The sequence below is a fragment of the Ranitomeya variabilis genome, chromosome 2 (assembly GCF_051348905.1).
Source record: "Ranitomeya variabilis isolate aRanVar5 chromosome 2, aRanVar5.hap1, whole genome shotgun sequence".
Classification (NCBI taxonomy): Eukaryota; Metazoa; Chordata; class Amphibia; order Anura; family Dendrobatidae; genus Ranitomeya; species Ranitomeya variabilis.
In genome coordinates, this window is record NC_135233.1 from 674,665,344 (window position 1) to 674,692,018 (window position 26,675).

Sequence of the window (26,675 nt, forward strand, 5' to 3'; positions counted from 1 at the left end):
CTCATGCTGTATATATGGGGAGGCTGTGTGGGGCTCATGCTGTATATATGGGGAGGCTGTGTGGGGCTCATGCTGTATATATGGGGAGGCTGTGTGGGGCTCATCCTGTATATATGGGGAGGCTGTGTGGGGCTCATGCTGTATATATGGGGAGGCTGTGTGGGGCTCATGCAGTATATATGGAGAGGCTGTGTGGGGCAGCACACGCCGTATATGGGGAAGCTGTGTGGAGCTCATGCACTATATGGGGAGGCTGTGTGGGGCTCATGCAGTATACATAGGGAGGCTGTGTGGGGTTCATGCAGTACATATAGAGAGGCCGTGTGGGGCTCATGCAGCATATATAGAGAGGCTCTGTGGGGCTCATGCAGCATATATAGAGAGGCTGTGTGGGGCTCATGCAGCATATATAGAGAGGCCGTGTGGGGCTCATGCAGCATATATAGAGAGGCCGTGTGGGGCTCATGCAGCATATATAGAGAGGCTGTGTGGGGCTCATGCTCTATATAAGGAGGCTGTGTGGGGCTCATGCAGTACATAGGGAGGCTGTAGAGGGCTCATGCAGTATTTATAGGAAGGCTGTGGGGCTCATGATCTATAAAGGGAGGCTGTGTGGGGCTCATGCTCTATATAGGGAGGCTGTGTGGGACTCATGTTGTATAGAAGAAGGCTGTGTGGGGCTCATGCTGTATATATGGAGGCTGTGTGGGGGCTCTTACAGTATATAAGAGGCAGTGAGGGGCTCATACGATATACAGAAGGGGCTGTACTTGGATTCAAATGATAAATAGGAGGATGTTAGCATACACATTCTGCTCAATATTAAGTGATACAATTAATAATAATATAATTTTCAATAATTAATTATAATATATTGATATTGAACTGAATAATTTTCAGCCTATTGGTTCGGCCCTCGGCAACAGTCACAGTCTCTCATGTGGCCCCTCAGGAAAATTAATTGCCCACCCCTGGTCTAAGGCCATCTTCCCAGGAGCAGAAAATCCATTGCATTTAACTGTTTCAGCAAGATGGATGTGATTTCATGAGAACTCCTGCCCACAGTGCATTTAAAGACTCTCTTGAACTATGCATTTTTTTTCACTATAGACTGGTAAGGGGAACCTGAAAGCAATACATGTAAAAACAAAATTGCATTTTTAAGTACCGAAGTCTAGCGCCTCTGCACTAAAAGATAGTGGAATGTGTTGAGAACAATAAAACCTAAAAATTATAAAAGTAAATCACAACTAATATCCTACAGAGGTCTGGAGTTGGATTGATGCTCAAAATCAAGTGGAAAATTAAGTTACAGGCTGATCTAACTTCAGTGGAAATGCCTCAAGACAAGGAAATGATGCTCAGTAGTGTGTGTGGCCTCCACATGCCTGTACGATCTCCCTACAATGCCTTGGCATGCTCCTGATGAGGTGGCGGATGGTCTCCTGAAGTATCTCCTCCCAGACCTGGACTAAAGCATCCGCCAACTCTTGGACAGTCTGTGGTGCAACGTGACGTTGGTGGATGGTGCGAGACATGATGTCATAGATGTGTTCAATCGGATTCAGGTCTGGGGAATGGGCGGGCCAGTCCATAGCTTCAATGCCTTCATCTTGCAGGAACAGCTGACACACTCCAACCACATGAGGTCTGGCATTGTCCTGCATTAGGAGGAACCTAGGGCCAACCGCCCCAGCATGTGGTCTCACAAGGGATCTGAGGATCTCATCTCGGTACCTAATGGCAGTCAGGCTACCTCTGGTGAGCACATGGAGAGCTGTGCGGCCCTCCAAAGAAATGCCACTCCACACCATTACTGACCCACTGCCAAATCGTTCATGCTGAAGGATGTTGCAGGCAGCAGATTACCCTCCACGGCGTCTCCAGACTCTGTCACATGTGCTCAGTGTGCACCTGCATTCATCTGTGAAGAGCACAGGGCACCAGTGGCGAATTTGCCAATCCTGGTGTTCTGTGGCAAATGCCAAGCATCCTGCACGGTGTTGGGCTGTGAGCACAACACCCATCTGTGAACGTTGGGCACTCAGACCATCCTCATGGAGTTGGTTTCTAACCGTTTGTGCAGACATGTGCAGCCTTTCCCAGCGCCTGCGCACTGCAGTACTTTGCTCTGCCCTCAACAGGGCAGACAAAGAACGCATGCGCTGGAGCCGCGGCAAGAAGACAAGAAGAGGACGTCATTTTATGAAAATAGGAGGCGCTGGACCGGACCTCGACGCCCATCGGACCGGGACCGCCCCTGGGTGAGTATAATATAACCTTTATTTCTCATCTTTCAGGATACATCAGGGGCTTATCTACAGAATTACAGAATGCTGTAGATAAGCCCCTGATGCCGGTGGCCTTAGCTCATATACGAATTTTGGGGTAACAGATTCCCTTTTAAATAAATTAAAGATGGAACATATGCAGAGCAAGTCATTTTGACATTACAGTGAATGTTTTCAGTAATTTTTACATTATCGTCAGTGCTTTTTCATATAGGTTCCAAATTGTCATGGACAGAGATCAAAAACATTTTCTTTAAAATTTTCTGGTATAATTCACAATTTATTGTTGAATCAATGATGATGACAAGCTGTCCTGGCCCAGATGTAACGACATATGCCTAAATAATGATACCACCACATTTCAGATACTCTGAGGGTTGCTGAGCGGAGAGAGGGCTGCCTAATTTAAGTCTTGGACTGCAGATAAGTACATAGTCAAACGCAATATCATAGTTTAATACAAGAGCATAGTTTAGTGCTTTCCTTACTAGCTTTCCATTGCTTTTATCTGTACGGTTTATCCCCATTTAATATGTGCTCCATGGATAATGCTACCAGGTGTGCATCTTGTGAGATGTATGTATGCCATGAACAGCCGTTTAAGGGTGAATATATCTGCACTTGATGTTAGCAAGTTACATGTTTGTAAGCCCAAGTAATGAATCTGAATGTGCAGCTTGAAACACTCAGGAGCATTGCAAACCTGGAGAGGAGTTTAGCGCTCACTGAGCTTGCGCTGGCTGGGCCAGTGATATGGAGGAGGGTGGAGGTGGGGAAGATCAGGACAGAGAAGTACGTAGCTGGATAAATGTTACAAGAAGGGGTAGGGGGAAAAGTGCCAGAGAGCCCAGTCCTGATCTGGCACAACCTAGTAAATATGCTGATATTAGGAATGCAAGCCCATGACTGGGATCACTACAGCAGGGTGCTGCTCCTAAAAACCAGGAAAACAAGGGAATTAGGAGTGCAGCAAAGGCATGACAGGTGTTGGTGGTAGGTGGCTCTATAATTAGGCAGACAGACAGGCTCATCTGCCGCCAAGACCGTGAATGCCCAACAGTGTGTTGTCTGCCGGGTGCTCGGGTTCAACATATTGCGGATCGAATAAACAGATTGCTGGGTAGCGCTGGGGAAAACGCATCAGTACCAATGACAAAGTTAGAAGGCGCTGAATGGTCCTTAAAATTGCTTACAGTGAACTAGGAGAGAAGCTAGGGGTAAATGAAGAATTAAGGGGGCTGGAATATGCAAGGAAAGCAGGGAGCTGAGTAGGAGTAACAAAGTGCTAATAATATTAAATGTCTGCTGGCAAATGCAAGAAGTCTATAAAGAAAAATGAATGAACTGGAGACTCTTATGTCAGTCACAGAATACGATGTTGTAGGCATTACGGAAACCTGGCTTGACGAAAGCCATCACTGGGTAACAAACGTAGAGAGTTACACTACATTTAGAAAGGACTGGAAAGAAAAAAAAAGATGGAGGGGTGTGCATCTTCGCAAAATCCAACTTAAAACCTGTGCTCAATGAAGACATTGGGGGGAGTTACAGCAATGCAAAGTCACTATGGGTAAATATACATTGGAATGGCAATAATGGAAAGCTGCTAATTGGAGTTTGCTACAAGCCTCCTTATAAAGCCAAAAGATAGAGGTTGAAATGCTGAAACAAATTAAAAAGGCAGAAAATAGTAATAGGGTTCTTATAATGAGGGATTTTAACTGTCCAGACATTCAATTGGACATAGAATCTTCTGGTTTTGCTAAAAGCTACAAGTTCTTATCCACAGTTCAGGACAATACCTCTCTCAGCTGGTAGATGGACAAACCAGGGGAGGTCATCTGCTTGATCTGGTATGTGAATCTCCCCCAAAGTTTTGAATGGCCTTTTCTTAACAATCCTTTCAAAGCTAAGGTTAACCCAGTAGCCTGTGCACCTTTTTCTACCAAACTTTTTCCTTCCACTCAACTTTTTATAAATATGCAGCCAGCTTCTTCAGCAATGACCTTTTGCGGCTTACCCTTCTAGTGGAGTGTGTCTTCTGGATATCTGTCAAGTCAGCAGTCTTCCCGATGATTGTGGAGCCTACTGAAACAGACTAAGGGATCTTTTTAAATGCTTAGCAATGCTTTGCAGGTGTTTTTTGTTAACTATTCTAATGTACTGAGATAATGACTTTTGAGTTTTTATTGGCTTTAGTTTTTATTGGCTGTAAGCCATAATAATCAACATTAACAGAAATAAATAACTGAAATAGATTACTGTTTGTAATGACTCTATGTAATATATGAGTTTCACTTTTTGTATTGAAGAACTGAAATAAATTAACTTTTTGATGATATTCTAATTTAATGAGAAGCACTTGTATGTAACTATGTTTCACAGATGGCATAAGGTCTTTGTGCTGTAATGCTATGCTTTTTTCTTTCTCCAAACATAACGCTCCTCATTTAACCCAAAATGCACTATTTTGGTCTTATTCACAAAACATTGTCCCTGTAGCCTTCTAGCATGTCCAGGCTATGCTAAGTAGACCTAAGCACTGCTGATTTTGGTGAGCAGGGATTCTCCCTGCAACCATGCCATGCGCACACAATTGTTGTTCAGTGTTGTCCTGATGGTGGACTCATGAAGATCAACACTAGCTAATGTGTGAGAGGCCTTTATTTGTCTAGAATTTACCTTCGGTTTCTTAGTGACAATGCAGAATATTGTATGCTCGGCTCTTTGAAGCAACTTTGTTGGTCACCCACTACTAGAGAGGGTAATGATGTACCACATTTTTCAGATTATAAGACGCACTCTTTTCCCCAAAAGTTTTTGGGGAAAATGGGGGTGCATCTTATAAAGTGTATACACCTTACAGGTACCGTTGTTGCAGGCCACAGGCTGGCATGAGGGGGTGCCCGGCGGTTCAGCGGGTGCCCGACGGTGCAGAGCGGTGGTCTCTGGTGCCGTTGCGGGGTCTCTGCTGACATTTTGTGAAAGGCTAGAGCCCCCCGCAGTTCCATGGTTTCCTGTGCAGTGGACTCCGGGAAAATGGCCGCCAGGGGGGTGGCGCATGCGCAGATGGAGATCTCGCCACCAAGATCTCGGGAGATGAGATTTAAGCACTGAGATCTCATCTCCCGAATGCGCCACCCCCCCGGCGGCCATTTTCCTGGAGTCCACGGCACAGGAAACCATGGAACTGTGGGAGACTCTGGCCTTTCAAAATGTCGGCAGAGCCCCCCCGCAGTACTGGAAACCCCCGTGCAGCACCGGAGACCCCCGAAGCGGCACCGGAGACCCCCGCAGCAGTGCGCCGCACATCAGAACACCCCCTCATCCCAGCCTGCAGCATCACCCCACTCCTGCCTCCTCCAGCAGCGACCCCGTTTCACCGCAGCCACTACTCCCGGTAAGCAATAAGATGCATGGATTATAAGAAGCACCACCATTTTATTAAAAAAAAATGTTTTTCTTATTTTCTCCTCAAAATTTGTGGTGTGTCTTATAATCCAGAGCATCTTATAATCCGAAAAATACGGTAATTGAATTTCCTTCATGTGTAAACAATCTGTCTGACTGAGAATTAGAGGAGTCCAAACTATTTAGAGATGGTTTTTAACCCTTTCCGTCCTAATGAGAATCAGCGAATCTTTTTTTTTTTTTAGCTCCTCAGAAATCTATTGTTTGTGCCATTATACACTTTCACAAATATGTGATGTAGTGATCAGACTTGGATAGATTCCTGCTCTTTAAATAAAAACAGGTCTCCCACTCACACCTTACTGTCATCCCACTGATTGAAAACACCAGGCCCTAATTTCACCTTCAAAAATTGTCTACTAATCAGTCCCTAATGTGCCCAAACTTTGCTGTAAGGTCAGGAGTGTGGGGTTGCCAGGGTCAGTCTGTCTGACAGGGGCACAAACCTAGATTTTAGCTTTGCACTTTATGCTATATACTCTAATCCTAATGGTTCCCATACTGTTGGCACTAAAAGAAGTGATCTTGGATCATTTCTCTCATGTAAAAAATTTAAAAAATGTATTATTTTTGACTCTTGTTTTATTTGGGCCTATATCTACTTTTAGAACTTGTGCATAAGAACTTATGAAGTTTTAGGTCAAACTCATGCAGAAATATGGACCTCAAAGGTTCGCAAACTTTCAAGCACCGCTGTATAAATCACCTGACAAACAAAATGCATTCGTTTCAATAACCTAATGCTTTCTGTGTCAAGACACGTAATTCACCTAGACATGGTGTGGCTTGTGGTCAGTGATTTCCATCGGAATAAATATTTTACTGCATGTCTGGCCCCAGCTAGAGGCAATATAGAAGATCTTTTATATGGCAATACAAACACAGGAGTTTAGCATAGCTTTATCACACAAAAAAGTAAAATTAATCAAGAAAAATAATAAACTCCCCATGTTTAACCACTTACAGTACTGTGGGTGGATAAAAGGAATTACAGTGATGGGACCTGGGATAGCACATTAATCATAGCCATAGCTTTCAGGACCAACATTAATAGTCCAGGGTTAATCAGTCATGAGCTCTGAATGCTCCAAGCTGCTAGACATGCTACTCACTGCAGAACAGTCAGTACTTGAGGGGTGCACAGAGCATTGCACACAAGTCGATGCTTAACAAACTAATTGTTTTAATGGAGGTATCCTGCAGTTCCGAAAAAAAATCACTAAATGACAAATGTTATTTGTGCACTTTAGTAATTAGTAAAAAATGCTGACGTCCCTGAACTGAATGATTAAGTCACTCAGACTAATTATTTTATTTAGAAATGAATGTCAACAATTTTCCAAATGCAAGATAAAGTCTCATGTGACAGATGCTATTCACATACTGCTTCCAGCTAGAAAACCAAGCAATGCATGGACTTGAGGCAATTATCTATAAAAGTGCAAAATGGTGCTTTATGACTAATGGTTGAACAGACACCAGAGGGCCCTAGTGCAAGAACAACATATCGGCCCCAAGTTCCTCATAAAGCCCACCAAATGTTAAGTCTCTTTAACAATCCACTAGTACCGTATTTTTCGGACTATAGGACGCACCGGACTATAAGGCGCACCCAGGTTTTAGAGGTGGAAAATAGGGAAAAAAATATTTGAAGCAAAAAAAATGTGGTAAAATATTTAATAACATAAATAACATACTATTATATGTGGTGTCATTATATATAATAGTACGTTATTATGTTGGAAGCTGCGGGACCAGTGTGGTGTCTGTAAAGTACTATATGAAGACACTGGAGGGTGAGAATAAGAATGGGGGCACAGGGATTATAGTGAAAGCACCACTCCAGCACTGCAAAATAACACTGGAGTGCTGCTTTAAAATCCCATGGGAGAACTATAACTCCCAGCATGTCCTGCAGATCCTATGACATGCTGGGAGTTATAGTTCACCAAAGGAGTGGCAGAGTGCTGTATTGTGTTTTGTAAAGACTAACCTCTTAATTGTGGGAGCCAGCCTGTGGTGAGGTAAAAGCTGGAGCATCCCATGGCTGCACACACAGAGCCCTCTCTCTTGTTGCCTTTCCACAGCGCAGGACATAAGAGGAAGCTGCAGATTCTAGGTGGGAGTCTGAAGAACCTGTGATGATGTCAGAAGAGGGAGGGCTCTGGGCTGCCATGTGATGCTCCAGCCCGCCCACTCCTGACATCACACAGGTCCTCCCTGTGCACCAGACAGCTCAGCGTCCAGCACAGGCAGGTATGCAGTGATCTCCTGGCCCCTGTTGCTGCCTCCTCCTCCCCCGGACACACAGATTCTCCCCAGAATCAGTGCTGGGGAAACTGTGTGTGGCTGCTTAAGTGCAGCATTCATTTGCTGCTCCCCGCTCACCGCTCAGCTGATCGGTGGGCGGGGAGCCGCTAATGAATATTCACTGCACTTAATCAGCGGGGCGATGTGGTTTCCCCAGCAGCTGATTCCGGCAGCGGGGACATCCTGAAGTGGGATATCATTGCGATCCCACTCGCTGCTGCCCCCCTCCCCACATGCTATATCCGTACTATAAGACGCACCCACACTTTCCTCCCAAATTTGGAGGAAAAAAAGTGCGTCTTATAGTCGGAAAAATACGGTAATTGTCAATTATGAGCTTTATTAACCGAGTTCTTACATAAGAGAAACAATTTGAACACTGCAAACATTTTTATGGTGTTGAAAAACACGGTGTCAAAAAGGATGTCTTATAACAGTTTTCATGGAGTGGTTACAGTACATCTATAACTTCAAAGCATTTTTTTAAAGAATTAAAGGCCTTATTCGCTACCATATTGATGACAGCTATTACCAGTTCAAATGAGTAAGTAGTGATCTGCAGTACCTGGGAGCAGCCACTAGGCAATGTGATGGAGCTGTTTACATTCTGCAGCTGCGAAAGATGGTATCGATTGATGGGTGAGGGTGCGAGTGTCAGAGCCTAGCCAATCTATAATATTGATGACCTATCCTTCATATGGGTCAGCAATATTAATGATGGAAAATCTCCTCCCATATAATTGCAAGGGATCATTGTGGTTCCACAACTACTTTAACTTCTTCCCACAAATAGATGTGAATGTACAGGCTAATAGCCACAATTTATCAATATACCTTCCACAATTCCTTGTCATATAGCAAACAGAAGTTTAGCACACACAAAAATATACCACTGAGGTTCTCGTCTAATTTTTCTTACAAATTCAAGATTTAACTATATGATCATCTTTATTAGCACATAAATATGTATACATTCAGCTTGTCACAAATGCCTCCTGCTTGTGATATGTGTCCCTTGGTCAACTCTTTACAAGCAGTAAGCAGGGGATACAGGCTAATGCTGCAGCATAGACATATGCACAGCACTTATGTATTAAGACAAGCAGGCTTACACAAAATTATTTTTCAAATCTGTAGCTAGTAAATGTATGGACTCACGTGCTAAATTATTGCTCATTTACATGAATTTAAACTTATATCTTCAACTGCATGAAGGGCATACAAATGACCAAAAGAGGACAGTTTGGTGAAGAAGAGTCAAAGACCTGCTATAAAGGATTTAGTAGGTGATGATATCATCTTGTGGTTCATAAGACGTGTGAGGCTGTGGCCTCTGATACAGCTAGGGGGCGCTGTTTGTTCTCCCCAGAATGTGCATGCAGACGGATGTCCATAGATGTGCATGAGAGTCACGGATTTCCGGTCTGGGTTTTCCAGGTGGCTGAAGGCCACAGGTTTGTGTGTTTAAAAACCCTGCAGTAAGGGGTATGGGTGTGTCGGGTCGTGTCAGGTGTGCGAGGTGCACGTCAGTGTCAGTCTGGTGCGTGTTGGTCTGCAGAGTGCATGGAGGCACAGGCCAGCAGAGCCAGCACCCAGGGCAGCGGAATAGCCTGGCACCCGCAACGTACACAGAGATGCAAGTCGTCCATGGTACTGCTCTCGGATGTGGACAGTCCTGTGCCCGGAGGTGGATGTCCTGTGCATGAAAGAGAACTAGCATGTGCAACGATTGCAAACAGGTGGATATGGTGCCCGGCTGCTATCCGGAGGATATCCTGAACTGTGTACGACTGTGTGAGTAAAGAGTCTGCAAAGAGACTGTGAAACAGCGATGCAGGACCCCCACGAGAACTAGTCAGAGGAAGGCTGGCGTGTGTAGTGTCTGCAACATATGAGGCTGTGTGTATGGAGACGTATAGAGACTGTGAGATGGCATGCAGTCGCCCAGGGAAACTGGACAAGGGAAGTCTGGCCTGTTTAGGGACTGCAAATCTAAAGCCATGTGATATGTATTGCTTTGAACTAGTGTAAACTGGTCACTGATAACATCCACTGAAGTTATATGCATTTATGTGAATTGGACTTTAATGCTGTTAAGAAACACATTAAAAGAGACTTTTGTGTGAATTTGTGGGTCACTGCGTACGATGCTACTGAAGCTTTACAGAAGTTAAAGACGAACACACTGTCTAAGGCCTCTTTCACACTTCAGTCTTTTGGCGTCAGTCTGAAACCGCCATTTTCCTCAAATAGCGGATCCGCCATTTTTTTTTGGCGGATCCGCTATTTTCCCATAGACATACATTAGCGACGGATTGTGGCGGATGGTCGTCCGTTCCATCCGCCATGCGACGGATCCGTCGAGATTTGGCGGACGTCATCTAGACATTGATGGACATTATAACGTTTTTTGTCTGCGCCGAAATGGCGGTTCGCGACGTAACCGTCGCGTCCGCCATTCCATAGAATGGCCGCCTATGGGCGACGGATCCGTCGCAACCGTCATTTCGGCGGATCCGTCACCCCAATCTGCTTTTTCAATTGCGCATGCTCCAAAAAGTAGATACTTTTCCCACACAACCCCCAAGTAACGGATCCGTCAAAAAAACGGATCCGTTAGAACCGTTTTCTCAACAATTGTGACGGATCCGTCACTATGTCGGAGCAGACTGACGCCAAACAACTGAAGTGTGAAAGAAGCCTAAATAGTAGAGCTGGATTAGTTGCTAGACTGCAGATCGCATACATCCATAAATAAATGTTTTACACTGTGTTCCAAATTATTATGCAAATTGGATTTAAGTGTCATAAAGATTTAATTGTTTTGTTTTTCAAATAAACTCGTGGATGGTATTGTGTCTCAGGGCTCAATGGATCACTGAAATCAATCTTAAACACATGTGATAATTGGTTTTCCAGGTGATTCTAATTAAAGGAAAACTACTTAAAAATGATGTTCCACATTATTAAGCAGGTCACAGTTTTCAAGTAACATGGGAAAGAAAAAGGATCTCTCTGCTGCTGAAAAGCATCAAATAGTGCAATGCCTTGGTGAAGGGATGAAAACATTAGAAATTTTCCAAAAACATAAGCGTGATCATCGTACTGTTAAGAGATTTGTGGCTGTATCTGAGCACAAATGTGTTTGTGCTGATAAAGGCATAATGAGGAAGATTTCTGCCAGGCAAGTTCATCGGATTAAGAGAGCAGCTGCTAAAAAGCCAATACAAAGCAGCAAACAGATATTTGAAGCTGCTGGTGCCTCTGGAGTCCCTCGAACCTCAAGGTGTAGGCTCCTTCAAAGGCTTGCTGTGGTGCATAAACCTACTATTCGGCCACCCTTAAACAGTGTTCACAAGCAGAAATGGTTGTATTGGGCCCACACATACATGAAGACTAATTTCCAAACAGTCTTGTTTACTGATAAGTGTTGAGCAACCCTGGATGGTTCAGATGGATGGAGTAGTGGATGGTTGGTGGATGGCCACCATGTCCCAACAAGGCTGCAACATCAGCGAGGAGGTGGAGGAGTCATGTTTTGGGCCGGAATCATGGGAAACAGCTGGTAAGGCCCTTTAAGGTTCCTGAAGGTGTGAAAATGACCTCTGCAAAGTATATAAGGATTCTGACTGACAACTTTCTTCTATGGTCTAAAAAGCAGAAACGTGCCTTCAGGAGCAAAATCACCTTCATGCTGACAATGCCCCATCTCATGCTGCAAAGAAAACCTCTGAGTCATTGGCTGCTATGGGCATAAAAGGAGATAAACTCATGGTGTGGCCACCATCTTCCCCTGACCTCAACCCTATAGAGAACGTTTAGAGGATCATCAAGCAAAAGATCTATGAGGGTGGAAGGCAGTTCACATCCAAACAGCAGCTCTGGGAGGCTATTCCAACTTCATGCAAAGAAATACAAGCAGAAACTCTCCAAAAACTCACAAGTTCAATGGATGCAAGAATTGTGAAGGTGACATCAAAGAAGGGTTCCTATGTTAACATGTAACTTGGCCTGTTAGGATGTTTTGGAGTTAAATAGCTTTTTTGTTCAGTGAATGTGACCTCCTAATGATGCAAATTCCACAAATTAGCATTTTCAGTTCTTTAAAACATATCAAATGTTTAGAAATTCTACTGTGCCTAATAATTTGGAACAGTGCATTTTGAGTTTTTATTCATTTTGGAGATTATACTGTTATCATTGGGAGGTTTCTTCAATAAAATTCGATGTATAATCTAACGGGTGATGATGACTTTTATTAGACTGACTGTCATTTGCACCGACCATTTAGGAAAATCTGATAAAAATGTAATTTGCATAATAATTTGGAACATAGTGTAAATGTATAACTGCAACTGAGCTGGGATGAAACAAGCTGATGAGCTATCATTATCTGAGCAAAAGAAGTCCGCAGAAGACTGACGTACTACTGTAAAACAAAAAAATAAATAAAATAAGCAGTCATATAGAATCTTACCTCACAGTGAAATCATAGGAGCACGATCCCAAAATACTTGCATGAAAGGGAGAAAACTATAAGGAAAATAAAAAAGCAAAAACAGAATTAGGTAGGGACACCCAGAAACTGCCTTTATAATACCACAACAGACAAGAAATAGCACAAGAAATCTAAGGATGCAATAAATACTCAGAAAAACTGTATGCTTCAACGAAGAATCCACTCCTAGCGGTATCTCTTCTTGTCTGCAAACTATTGGAAAATGTGATGGACTCACTGTGCTGACCGCAACACAATTAGTGAATATATGGTATGGACTTTAACCCCTTCACGACATGCGCCATACATATACGGCGCATGTCGGGTCTCCTCCTTTGATGTGGGATCAGACACTGAGCCCACATCTTTTCCGGCACATGTCAACTGATTTAAACAGCCGATATGTGCCCCTAAAAGTGGATCGCGATTCCACCCGCGGCTGTTAACCTGTTAAAAGACACTGTCAATCTCTCTGGCAGCTACATTGAACACGATCACGCCGGAAGCACGTCAGTAATCCCGCCCATCAGCGACCGTGTCACATGACCGCAGGCCGCCGATGGGTTGGCATGACAACCCGGGGTCTGCAGGAGACCTCTGTGGTTGTCAGGACCGCATAGCTATGAGCCAAGGCTGAAGCTCTGCTCTGTGTAGAACAAGCGATAGGATGATTGCAGCTTCTAGTTTCCCATGGAGACTACTGAAGCAAGTGTAAAGTAAAAAAAAAATGTTTTTAAAAATATTAAAGAAATAAAAAAATATAAAAGTTCAAATCATCCGTCATTCGCCCTATTGTAAATAAAACAATGAAAAAAAATACACATTTGTTTTTGCCGCGTTCAGAATCAAGCGATTTATAAAAAGAAATAATCCGATAGGTAAAAGGAGTAACGAGAAAATAAGTCAAAACGCCAGAATTACGTTTTTTTGATTGCTGCAACATTGCATTAAAATGCAATAACAGGAGATAAAAACATTGCATCCACACCAAAATGATATCAATAAAAATGTCAGCTTGGCAGGCAAAAAAAGAAGCCCTCACCCAGCCCCAGATCACGAAAAATGGAGAAGATACGGGTCTCGGAAAATTACACTTTTTTTTTAAACCAACTTTCGATTTTTTTTCACCACTTAAATAAAAAAGAACCTATACATGTTTGGTGTCTATGAACTAGTAATGACCAGGAGAATCATATTTACAGGTCAGTTTTAGCATTTAGTGAACATGTTAGAAAAAAAAAATTTTGCAATTTCACCGGACTTGGAATTTTTTTTCCCCGTTTTTCAGTACACTAAATGGTGAAACCAATGATGTCGTTCAAAAGTATAACTCGTCCCGCTAAAAACAAGCCTCAAGTGGCCATATTGACGGAAAAATAAAAAAAAGTTATGGCTCTGGGAAGAAGAAAAGCAAACAGAAATGCAAAAATGGAAAATGGCCAGGGGTGAAGGGGTTAAAGGGAATTTTTCACCAGGTAATTGCCACCTAATCTGAGCACAGCATAACAAAGTGGTAGAGACCACAATTCCATCAATGTATCACTTACTGGCCGCTTGCTTTAGTTTTTATAAAATCAGTGTTTTATCAGCAGGACAGTAAAATTAGAGGGCTAGTAATCCTTCTGCCAGGCAGTCAAAGATACTCCTGAGCTCTGTATAACCCTGACTCCACCATTGAGTGGCAGCTGTCTGCTCATATACAGTGTACACAAAGAGTTGCCAATCAGTGGCGTGGGTGGGCATATACAAATTGCAGCATTCGGAGAACTGCTAGATCTGCAGCAGATAAAAGTCATTTTATTACAAAACTGCAGTAAGCAGCCTAGTAAGTGACACATCACTGGAATCAGAGTCACTGCCCCCACATTATGCTGCATTAAGATAGGGTAGCAAAAACCGGCTGACACATTCACCTATAAACGTTGTCATTTCTGTTACTGATAGTGTCACTTTTGGATGTTGCATATTTATAAAGGTCATTCACTTACTGCAGTACTGTTGTGTGATTAGGTGTGGTGGATTATTATTGGACATTATAAGGAATCTGAAGAAGTCATGCTCTTATTGAAGTGGTAGGCCATTTTCTAATTCTTTTTAGAAAGTGCAGCAAACATTTAATCCAGTAATTACTAGAGCATCTCTGACTGTAATTACTAGAGCAACACTCCAATCTGTGCTTATACATGGAAGCACGTGGATGCAACATAGATATATCATCTAAGTGTTTCCTGTTCCCATCATGGACCCACTCACTGAAATGTTTGAACTTGGTCGACAAATTGGGCCAAGGGTACGTAATAACAGCCATACGATATAATATTTCCATGTCCGATCTGTTAAAGAAAAAGGATCGCACACATACAAGAGAGTCGATCTTTTGTATAGGACCTCATTCAATGGAGGCTGCTGATGAACAGTACTGATTATACAGCTCTGGCAAAAATTAAGAGACCACTAGTGATGAGCAAGTATACTCGTTGCTCGGGTGGTCTCTGAGTATTTGTTAGTTCTCGAAGATTTAGTTTTTGTCGCCGCAGCTGCATGATTTACGGCTGCTAGATAGCCTGAATACATGTGAGGATTCCCTAGCAACCCCCACATGTATTCAGGATGTCCAGCAGCCGTGAATCATGCAGCTGAGGTGATGAAAACTAAATCTCCGAGAACTAACAAATACTCAGAGATCACCCGAGCAACGAGTATACTCGCTCATCACTAGAGACCACTGAAAAATGATCAGTTTGTCTGATTTATCTCTTTATAAGTATATTTTGAGTAAAATGTAAATTGTTCTTTTATTCTATAAAGTAATGACATGTCTCCGACGTTCCAAGCAATACATTTTGTATTTTATGAAAATGAGAAATGGTCAAAATAACAAAAAAAATGCATTGCTTGCAGACCTCAAATAATGCATAATAACCAAGTTCATATTCATTTAGAAACAACAATACTAATGTTTTAACTCAGGAAGAGTTCAGAAATCAATTCCAGCCTTGCTGAAGCATCCCCAGATCCACACCTGGTCGTCTAATGGTTAGACGGAGACATGAAGGTGTACAAGCCACAGAGTCTTACACCCACTAAAATTTGGTGGAGAATCGGTGATGATCTGGGGATGCTTCAGCAAGGCTGGGATTGGGCAGGTTGTTCTTTGCGAAGGACGTATGAATCAAGCCGCATACAAGGTTATCCTGGAAAAACAGTTGATTCCTTCTGCTCAGACAATGTTCCCCAACTCTGAGGACTGGATTTTCCAGCAGGACAATGCGCCATGCCACACAGCTAGGTCAATCAAGGTGTGGATGAAGGACCACCACATCAAATCTCTGTCATGCTCAATCTCCAGACCTGAACACCATTGAAAACCTCTGAAATGTAATCAAGAGGAATATGGATAGTCACAAGCCATCAAACAAATGTACCAGGAGTGGCATAAGGTCACCCAAAAGCAGTGTGAAAGACTGGGGGAAAGCATGCTAAGGGCTCATTTCCACATGCAAGGCACACGTCCGTATCTCGCATGTAGAAACCAAGCTCTGGTGCCGGCACTTTGGAGCGGAGCTGTGCAGCTCCATGTGTTCCTATGCGGCTGTACGCTCCGCTCTGGAGTGCCGGCTCCACAGCTTGGTTTCCACATGCGAGATACGGACGTGTGCCTTGCATGTGGAAATGAGCCCTAAGACGCATGAAAGTGGTGATTAAAAATCATGGTTATTCCACAAAATATTGATTTCTGAACTCTTCCTGAGATAAAACATTAGTATTGTTGTTTTTAAATGATTATGAACTTTTTTCTTTTTTTTTTTTGCATTATTTGAGGTCTGCAAACAATGCATTTTTTGTTATTTTGACTATTTCTCATTTTCATACAATAACTCCAAATTTTATTGCTTGAAACTGCGGAGACATGTTGTCAGTAGTTTATAGGATAAAAGAACAATTTACATTTTACTCAAAAATATACCTATAAAGAGAAAAAAAGACAAACTGAAAATTTTGCAGAGGTCTCTTAATTTATGCCAGAGCTGTATGTCTCTCCATCAACATTTCAGTCAAAGTTAGGAAGAGGCTAAGGATCGTAGCACTGCTTTTATGATTAAATATATTTGTTATTTTTTATATCACAGCTTGCTGCATATTTTTATAAATAATTTGAAAGCGGATAACCCTTTTTAGTGCCCAGTAGTATATGTTTTCATTACCAAATCTCAATGTCAACATGTTAAAATAAATCAAATTCAAGTACATATTAAAAAAGTGTGTGTTAATGTTCCTTTAATATCCCATTTTGAAATGCCTAAAGTAAAATGCTAAAACAAAGTAATAAATCTGTTATTATTTTGCCTACAACTGATAAGTTATGTATTGACAGCTGCAATGCCTTTAGCGTGGTGTAAAATTAGTACGTTGGTGGTATACCCCCCATGTCATGTGAGTGCGGCCATGTGATGTACAGTGACAATGACAAATATTGTGTGCTTTACAATTAAACATTTTATCAATAACTATAAACAAATAGCATTAGGGGTATGGTGTGATAGCCTTTCTTAATTACATTTGGCATCATTTTTCTTTTCTATTAGACCTGTCATATAATACCATATACTCACAAAATGATTTTGGTTATTGGGGTCGTTTGTAGGGATATGTTTGATTATTTGCACTAGGCTTATCTTCATGGTTGTTCTATTCTAAACTCACCTGTGATTATAATATTTTAAATCCCACAAAACAAATAAAGGAACTGTCCAGGGTGGAAAAAAACATACCTAGTTACTTTCATAAAAAAATAAAGTGTTATAGCAGTCTTCAGGTTGTGTATGGCATTGCAGCTTCACATTAAAGGGAGCCTGCCAGGATGACGGTTCAGGCAAAGTACAGGTGCTCGGTGCACCCTTGGAGTGGCCACACATTTATATGCACCTTACCACATAGCTTTTTCGTCATTCTTTGGCTCTATAAAGCCAGAGCTGTCAACCAAATGAGAGAAGGATGGGCGATAGATGGAAAACAAGCAGGTGGGAAGATGCACATAAATATTTGGCCAAACCAAGGGTGCACCGAGCACTTGTATTTGGTTTGAACCATCATCCTAAGCTGACAGTCTCCCTTTAAAGGGAATCTGTCACCCCATTTTAGGCCTATAAGCTAAGGCCACCGCCATCAGAGGCTTATCTACAGCATTCTATAATGCTATAGATAAGACTCCTATGTAACCTGAAAGATGAGAAAAACAAGTTAGATTATACTCACCCAGGGGCGGTCCCGATGCGGTCTGGTCCGATGGACGTCGTTGTCCGGTCCGGCGCCTCCCATCTACATACGATGACGTTCTCTTCTTTTGCTTCCTGTTGCGGCTCCGGCGCAAGCCTACTGATTTGCCCTGTTGAGGGCAGAGCAAAGTACAGCAGTGCGCAGGCGCCAGGAAAGGTCAGAGAGGCCTGGCGCCTGTGCACTGCAGTACCTTGCACCTGACCGCTCACGTGACCGCGACGTCATCGAAAGTCCTTCACTCTCTGCATTCTTAGGAACGGAGGCAGACGCTTGCAGCGGTGACAGCCAGGGTTCGTCGGAGGGGTGAGTATATCCATATTTTTTATTTTTATTCTTTATTTTTTACATGAATATGGATCCCAGGGCCTGAAGGAGAGTCTCCTCTCCTCCAGACCCTGGGAACCACACGTCGTATAAGATGACTGGGCGTGTAAGATGACCCCCGTCTTATACGGCGGGCTTATCCCAAATTCCATATTTTATATGGAAAAGTTGGGGGTCGTCTTATACGCCCAGTCGTCTTATACAGCAGAAAATACGGTATTTCTTGGCAGGAAAAACATTGCCTAAAATATGCACTTTTTATGCATTGTCCCCTCATCCCTAAACTGGTCTGCATGGCTTCTCATCCCTATCCTTGTATGCATGACTCCTCATTCCTATCCTGGTCTGCATGGCTCTTCATCCCTATCCTGGTCTGCATGGCTCTTCATCCCTATCCTGGTCTGCATGGCTCTTCATACCAATCCTAGTCTGCATGGCTATTCATCCCTATCCTGGTCTGCATGGCTTCGCATCCTTATCCTGGTCTGCATGGCTCTTCATCCCCATCCTAGTCTGCATGGCTCTTCATCCCTATCCTGGTCTGCATGGCTCTTCATCACTATCCTGGTATGCATGGCTATTCAGTCCTATCCTGGTCTGCATGGCTCTTCATCACTATCCTGGTATGCATGGCTATTCAGTCCTATCCTGGTATGCATGGCTCTTCATCCCAATCCTAGTCTGCATGGCTCTTCATCCCTATCCTGTGCTGCTCACAAGCAGAGATCAGCTGCCAGAATATTCACTGCTCTCCACGCCGGAACTATGTGCGTAAAGGGCAGTGAGTATTCATTGCTATTAACTAGTGCACACAGTGTCGTCCGCAGCTGCCAGGCGGTCAGGTGTGCCCACTACTTAAGAGAAATGAATATTCACGTCTCTCCACTCCCATGAAGATGGAGAGATGTGAAAATTCATTTCTCTTTGGTGGGCACACATGATCGCCCAGCAGCTGCAGGAAGTCTGAGAGCGAAGTGAATATTAATTTCCCTTTAGCAGTGGGCACAGGAGTTAGCCGCAGCAGCCGGCTCCTGCCTCTTGTGACCATTGCCTAAAATATGCACTTTTTATGCATTGTCCCCTCATCCCTAAACTGGTCTGCATGGCTTCTCATCCCTATCCTTGTATGCATGACTCCTCATTCCTATCCTGGTCTGCATGGCTCTTCATCCCTATCCTGGGTTGCATGGCTCTTCATCCCTATCCAGGTCTGCATGGCTCTTCATCCCTATCCTGGTCTGCATGGCTCTTAATCCCTATCCTGGTCTGCGTGGCTCTTCATCCCTATCCTGGTCTGCATGTCTGCATGGCTTCTCATCCCTATCCTTGTATGCATGACTCCTCATTCCTATCCTGGTCTGCATGGCTCTTCATCCCTATCCTGGTCTGCATGGCTCTTCATCCCTATCATGGTCTGCATGGCTCTTCATCCCTATCCTGGTCTGCATGGCTCTTCATCCCTATCCTGGTCTGCATGGCTCTTCATCCCTATCCTGGTCTGCATGGCTCTTCATCCCTATCCTGGTCTGCATGGCTCTTCATCCCTATCCTGGTCTGCATGGCTCTTCATCCCAATCCTAGTCTGCATGGCTATTCATCCCTATCCTGGTCTGCATGGCTTCGCATCCTTATCCTGGTATGTATGGCTCTTCATCCCCATCCTAGTCTGCATGGCTCTTCATCCCTATCCTAGTCTGCATAGCTCTTCATCACTATCCTGGTATGCATGGCTCTTCATCCCAATCCTAGTCTGCATGGCTCTTCATCCCTATCCTGTGCTGCTCACAAGCAGAGATCAGCTGCTGGAATATTCACTGCTCTCCACGCCGGAACTATGTGCGTAAAGGGCAGTGAGTATTCATTGCTATTAACTAGTGCACACAGTGTCGTCCGCAGCCGCCAGGCGGTCAGGTGTGCCCACTACTTAAGAGAAGTGAATATTCACGTCTCTCCACTCCCATGAAGATGGAGAGATGTGAATATTCATTTCTCTTTGGTTGACACACATGATTGCCCAGCAGCTGCAGGAAGTCTGAGAGCGAAGTGAATATTAATTTCCCTTTAGCAGTGGGCACAGGAGTTAGCCGCAGCAGCCGGCTCCTGCCTCTTGTGACCTGCTGCTCCGCCACTGCCGCTCCCCCTACCATCTTCTGGACCCTCACTCGAGTGTAAGCCGAGGAAGGCTTTTTCAGCACAAAAAAATGTGCTGAAAAACTCGGCTTATACTTGAGTAAATACGCTATATACACTGCTCAAAAAAATAAAGGGAACCCTAAAATCCCACATCCTAGATATCACTGAATGAAATATTTCAGTTGTAAATCTTTATTAATTACATAGTGGAATGTGTTGAGAACAATAAAACCTAAAAATGATCAATGTAAATCACATCTAATATCCCACAGAGGTCTGGAGTTGGAATGATTCTCAAAATCAAAGTGGAAAATGAAGTTACAGGCTGATCCAACTTCCTTGCCTCAAGACTAGGAAATGATGCTCAGTAGTGTGTGTGGCCTCCACGTGCCTGTATGATCTCCCTATAATGCTTGGGCTTGCTCCTGATTGTCTCCTGAGGGATCTCCTCCCAGACCGGGACTAAAGAATCCGCCAACTCCTGGACAGTCTGTGGTTCAACGTGACGTTGTCGGATGGTGCGAGGTATGATGTCCCAGTGTTCAATCGTATTCAAGTCTGGGGAACGGGCACCAGGGGCGGATTATCAGAGGGTCAATATGGGCGGTAGCCCAGGGCCCAGTGGCTTGGGGGGGCCCTGGGCCACCGCAGATTGACCCTCTGATAATCCGCCGGAGTGTGACTGAATGCCCGGCCCGCCGGCATTTATGTGCCCCGCCCCCCGGACCCGGTGGGCAGAGAGAGGGGGTCCGCATCGGGCCCCTTCTCATCTGCTCACCGGGCCCCTTCCGGCGCTTTCCTATTGACGTGCGTGCGCGCGCGCGCCCGCACCTCAATAGTTAACAACAGCCGCCAGCCAGCCAATTGGAGGCTGGCAGCTTGGCAGCTGAAGTCGGCCGCAGCTCACACGTCGCCGGCGTCTGACGTCATTGTCAGTCGCCGGCGAGTGTGCGCTGCTGGAGGGAGCTCGCGGCGTTTTTTTTTTATAAGCTAACGGTGGACTGTAGACACTGGGGCAATGCTGGAGACACTGGGGCAGATTGCTGGAGACACTAGGGCAGATTGCTGGAGACACTGGGGGCAATGCTGGAGACACTGGGGCAGATTGCTGGAGACACTGGGGCAGATTGCTTTAGACACTGGGGCAGATTGCTGTAGACACTGGGGCAGATTGCTGTAGACACTGGGGGCAATGCTGGAGACACTGGGGCAGATTGCTGTAGACACTGGGGCAGATTGCTGTAGACACTGGGGCAGATTGCTGTAGACACTGGGGCAGATTGCTGTAGACACTGGGGCAGATTGCTGTAAATACTGGGGACTGGGGCAGATTGCTGGACACACTGGGGCAATGCTGGAGACACTGGGGCAGATTGCTGGAGACACTGGGGCAATGCTGTAGACACTAGGGCAGATTGCTGTAGACACTAGGGCAGATTGCTGTAGACACTAGGGCAGATTGCTGTAGACACTGGGGCAGATTGCTGTAGACACTGGAGCAGATTGCTGTAGACACTGGGGCAGATTGCTGTAAACACTGGGGCAGATTGCTGGACACACTGGGGGCAATGCTGGAGACACTGGGGCAGATTGCTGGAGACACTGGGGCAGATTGCTGGAGACACTGGGGCAGATTGCTGGAGACACTGGGGCAGATTGCTGGAGACACTAGGGCAGATTGCTGGAGACACTAGGGCAGATTGCTGTAGACACTAGGGCAGATTGCTGTAGACACTGGGGCAGATTGCTGGAGACACTGGGGCAGATTGCTGGAGACACTGGGGCAATGCTGGAGACACTGGGGCAATGCTGGAGACACTGGGGCAATGCTGGAGACACTGGGGCAGATTGCTGGACACACTGGGGCAATGCTCGAGGACACACTGGGGCAGATTGCTGGACACACTGGGGCAATGCTGGGGGACACACTGGGGCAGATTGCTGGAGACACTGGGGCAATGCTGGAGGACACATTGGGGCAGATTGCTGGAGACACTGGGTCAATGCTAGAGACACTGGGGCAGATTGCTGGACATACTGGGGCAGATTGCTGGACACACTGGGGGTAATATGCTGGAGACAATGGGGCAGATTGCTGGACACACTGGGGGCAATGCTGGACAATTGGACATACTGGGGCAGATTGCAGGACACACTGGTGGTAATATGCTGGACACACTGGGGCAATATGCTGGACATACTGGGGCAGATTGTTGAACACACTGTCTGGGGGCAATATGCTGGAGTCAGACACTGGGGCAGATTGCTGGAGACCCTGTCTGGGGCAATGCTGGACACACTGGGGCAGATTGCTGGTTACTGGGGCAATATGCTGGACATACTGGGGCAGATTGCTGGACACACTGGGGGTAATATGCTGGACACACTGGGGCAGATTGCTGGACACACTGGGGGCAGGACTGGAGGCATGGGCAGAATGTAGACACGGGGCAGAATGAAAGACATGGGGCAGGATTGGATCATGGGGCAGGAGAATACGATGGAGACAGATGGGGCAGGATGGGGAGATCACATGGAGTAGAATGGATACTCATGAGTGCAGGATGGGAGAACATATGGCAGGAGCCAGGAATGAGACACACGGGGCCAGGGTGGGGAATATTATTACCATAGGGGTTAATTAAGGGATATTATTACTGCAGTGATGTATTTATTTTATTTTTTGAGTATACTGTTTTAAATGGGGGGGCGGTCCTGTTACTGTGCAGAGTGACTCTATATCGCCTTTTTTTCTCCATGTGTAATGTAGAAGTTGTGAAAAATTAAGTAATGTGTTCTGCAAGCAGAGCTCGAGATAACTCTGTTATTTCCTGCAGAAACGAGTCCTGGCTGGAAGAAATGATGGCGGTCTGTGCTGGATGAAAGATGAAGGACTTCACCTAGAGACGTCATTGGTGAGTCAGTGTTACCTATACATTGACACTATACTATATACAGAGGTCCTGTGTACAATGTCACGAGAGATCACTGTATTACCTATACACTATATACAGAGCTCCTGTGTATAATGTCACCAGTGATCTCTGTATTACCTCTACACAGACACTGCATACTAAGTATAGCTCTCCTGTGAATACTGGCACTTATGGTGATAGTATTGAGTTGTTTTTTTTCATTATTACTGATCAGTATTGTAGTATTCAGTCACTATGTGGTGGTAATATGTGGTCTGGAAATGGTGTTGTGGTATTTGTCCCTTGAATGTGCTATTTGGTCACCAAGTGGTGGTAATATGTGGTCTTGACATGGTGCGGTGGTATTTGTTCCTTGTATGTGATATTATTCGATCACTGTGTTTGTAATTTGTGGTCTGGTCATGGCGCGGTGGTATTTGTTCCTTGTATGTGATATTATTGGTCAAAATATACCTAAATTATATTGCAGATTTTAACAAATATTTAATAGGTTACAGTAGAGTAGGGCCCGGCCATTTTTCTGGAATAATCTGGTTCGGTTATAATATGACCCCCCCCCGTCACATGACCCCCCCCCCCGTCACATGACCCCCCCCCCCGTCACATGACCCCCGTCACATGACCCCCGTCACATGACCGGGGGGGCCCACAGTGTCTGAACAGCCCGGGGCCCTGGCTACCCTTAATCCACCCGACGGGCAGGCCAGTCCATAGCTTCAATGCCTTCATCTTGCAGGAACTGCTGATACACTCCAAACACATGAAGTCTGGCATTGTCCTGCATCAGGAGGAACCCAGGGCCAACCGCACCAGCATATGGTCTCACAAGGGTTCTGAGGATCTCATCTCGGTACCTAATGGCAGTCAGGCTACCTCTGGCGAGCACATGGAGGGCTGTGCGGCCCTCCAAAGAAAAGCCACCCCACACCATTACTGACCCACTGCCAAACCAGTCAGGCTGAAGGATGTTGCAGCAGATCACTCTCTACGGCATCTACAGACTGTCATGTCTGTCTCATGTGCTCAGTGTGAACCTGCTTTCATCTGTGAAGAGCACAGGTCACCAGTGGTGAATTTGCCAATCCTGGTGTTCTGTGGCAAATGCCATGCTTCCTGCACGGTGTTGGGCTGTGAGCACAACCCCCATCTGTGGACTTCGGGTACTCAGACCATCCTCATGGAGTCAGTTTCTAACCATTTGTGCAAACACATGCACATTTGTGGACAGCTGGAGGCCATTTTGCAGGGCTCTGGCAGTGTTCCTCCTGTTCTTCCTTGCACAAAGGCTGAGGTAGCGGTCCTGCTGCTGGGTTGTTGCCCTCCTACGGCCCCCTCCACGTTTCCTGGTGTACTGGCCTGTCTCCTGGTAGCGCCTCCAGCCTCTGGACACTACGCTGACAGACACAGCAAACCTTCTTGCCACAGCTTGCATTGATGTGACATCCTGGATGAGCTGCACTACCTGAGCTCCTTGTGTGGGTTGTATAGTCTGTCTCATGCTACCACGAGTGTGAAAGCACAACCAACATTCAAAAGTGACCAAAACATCCTCCAGAAAGCATTGGTGCTGAGATGTGGTCTGTGGTCCCCACCTGCAGAAACACTCCTTTATTGAGTGTGTGTTGATAATTGCCAATATTTTCCATCTGCTGTCTATTCCATTTGTACAACAGCATGTAAAATTGATTGTCAAACAGTGTTGCTTCCTAAGTGGACAGTTTGATTTCGCAGAAGTTTGATTTACTTGGAGTTATATTCTGTTGTTTAAGTGTTCCCTTTAGTTTTTTGTGCAGTGTATTTACATCTATTACATTTTAAAAATTATAAAAAGGATAATGAGCCGATGCAAAAAGTTTAGGCACCCTTAGATATTTGTGTCCTCAGATAACTTTGACCAAAGTTTCAGACATTAATTAACTTGTTAGCGTTATGGCTTGTTCACTATCATCATTAGAAAAGGCCAGGTGATGCCAATTTTCCCCACTTTATAAAAACCCAGCCTCCTCTAACCTTGTGCCAAAAAACAGCAGCAATGGGTTTTTCTAAGCAGCTGCCTAGCACTCTGAAAATGGTGGAGGCCCACAAAGCAGAAGGCTATAAGATTATAGCAAAGCGCTTTCAAGTTGCCTTTTCCTCAGTTTGAAATGTAATTAAGAAATGGCAGTTAACAGGAACAGTGGAGGTCAAGATAAGATCTGGAAAACCAAGCACAATTTCAGTGAAAGCTGCTCGTAGGATTGCTAGAGAAGAAAATCAGAACCCCCTGCTTGACTGCAAAAGACATTCAGAAAGATTTAGCAGACTCTGGAGTTGTGGTAGATTAAACAGTAGAACAGATACACCTGCACAAACATGGCCTTCATGGAAAAGTCCTCAGAAGAAAACCTCTCCTGTGTCCTAACCATATAATTCAGCATCATAAGTATGCAAAAGAACATCTAAACAAGCCTGATGCATTTTGGAAACAAGTTTTGTGGACAGATGAGTTAACCAAATAGTGACAGAGCCAATTTTGTCTTTAATGACCAAGCCAATTTATAAAATTCTGACCACTGTCACTTTATGAGGTTACAGTTCTGGAATGCTTCAACGTATCCCACTGATTCTGTGACTGTTTTTTCGTGACATATTATACTTACACATGTAGTGGTAAAATGTACATACTATACATCTTAGTGGTAAAATTTCTTCGATATAACTTGCATTTATTTAGGAAAGAAAAAAGAAATTTGGCAAAAATTGTGAAAATTTTGTAATTTTTCATTTTTGTGCCCTTAAATCAGAATAAATAAAATTTCCCACAAGTCTACTTTACATCAGCACAATTTTGGAAACATAATTTTTTTGTTAGGAATTTATAAAGGTTAAAAGTTAATCAGCGAATTCTCATTTTTTCAACAAAATTTACAAAACTATTTTCTTTAGGGACCACTTCACATTTGAAGTGAGTTTGGTGGGTCAATAAGACAGAAAATACCCAAAAGCGACACCATTCTAAAAACTGCACCCCTCAAGGTGCTCAAAATCACATTCAAGAAGTTTATTAACCATTCAGCTGCTTCACAAGAACTAAAGCAATGTGGAAGGAAAAAATGAACATTTTACTTTTTTCACAAAAAAATTACTTTAGACACAAACTTTTTTATTTTCACAAGGGTACTGGGAGATAATTTTGGACCACAAAATGTGGTTTGCAATTTCTCCTGAGTATGCCGATACCCTATATGTGGGAGAAAGCCACTGTTTTGGCGCATAGCAGTGCTCAGAAGGGAGGGAGCACCATTGACTTTTTGAGCGCAAAATTTGTCTGGAATCAATAGTGGGCGCCATGTCGTGTTTGGAGGCCTAAACAATGGAAACCCCCCAATCCTAACTACAACCCTAACACAGCCCTACCCCTGACCCTAATCGCAACCCTAACCCCAACCGTAACCC

At 44.4% G+C, this 26,675-nt stretch overlaps 1 protein-coding gene across 2 annotated transcripts in view; it reads right to left on the minus strand.

Annotated features, from left to right (window-relative positions):
• Positions 1 to 26,675, minus strand: part of PEX7 (peroxisomal biogenesis factor 7) — a 280,910-nt gene that overhangs the window by 82,220 nt on the left and 172,015 nt on the right. For both annotated transcript variants that reach the window (XM_077289287.1, XM_077289286.1), the window contains one exon: positions 12,550 to 12,605. In XM_077289287.1, the coding sequence (XP_077145402.1) occupies positions 12,550 to 12,605 (56 nt within the window). The remainder of the gene's footprint in view (positions 1 to 12,549; positions 12,606 to 26,675) is intronic.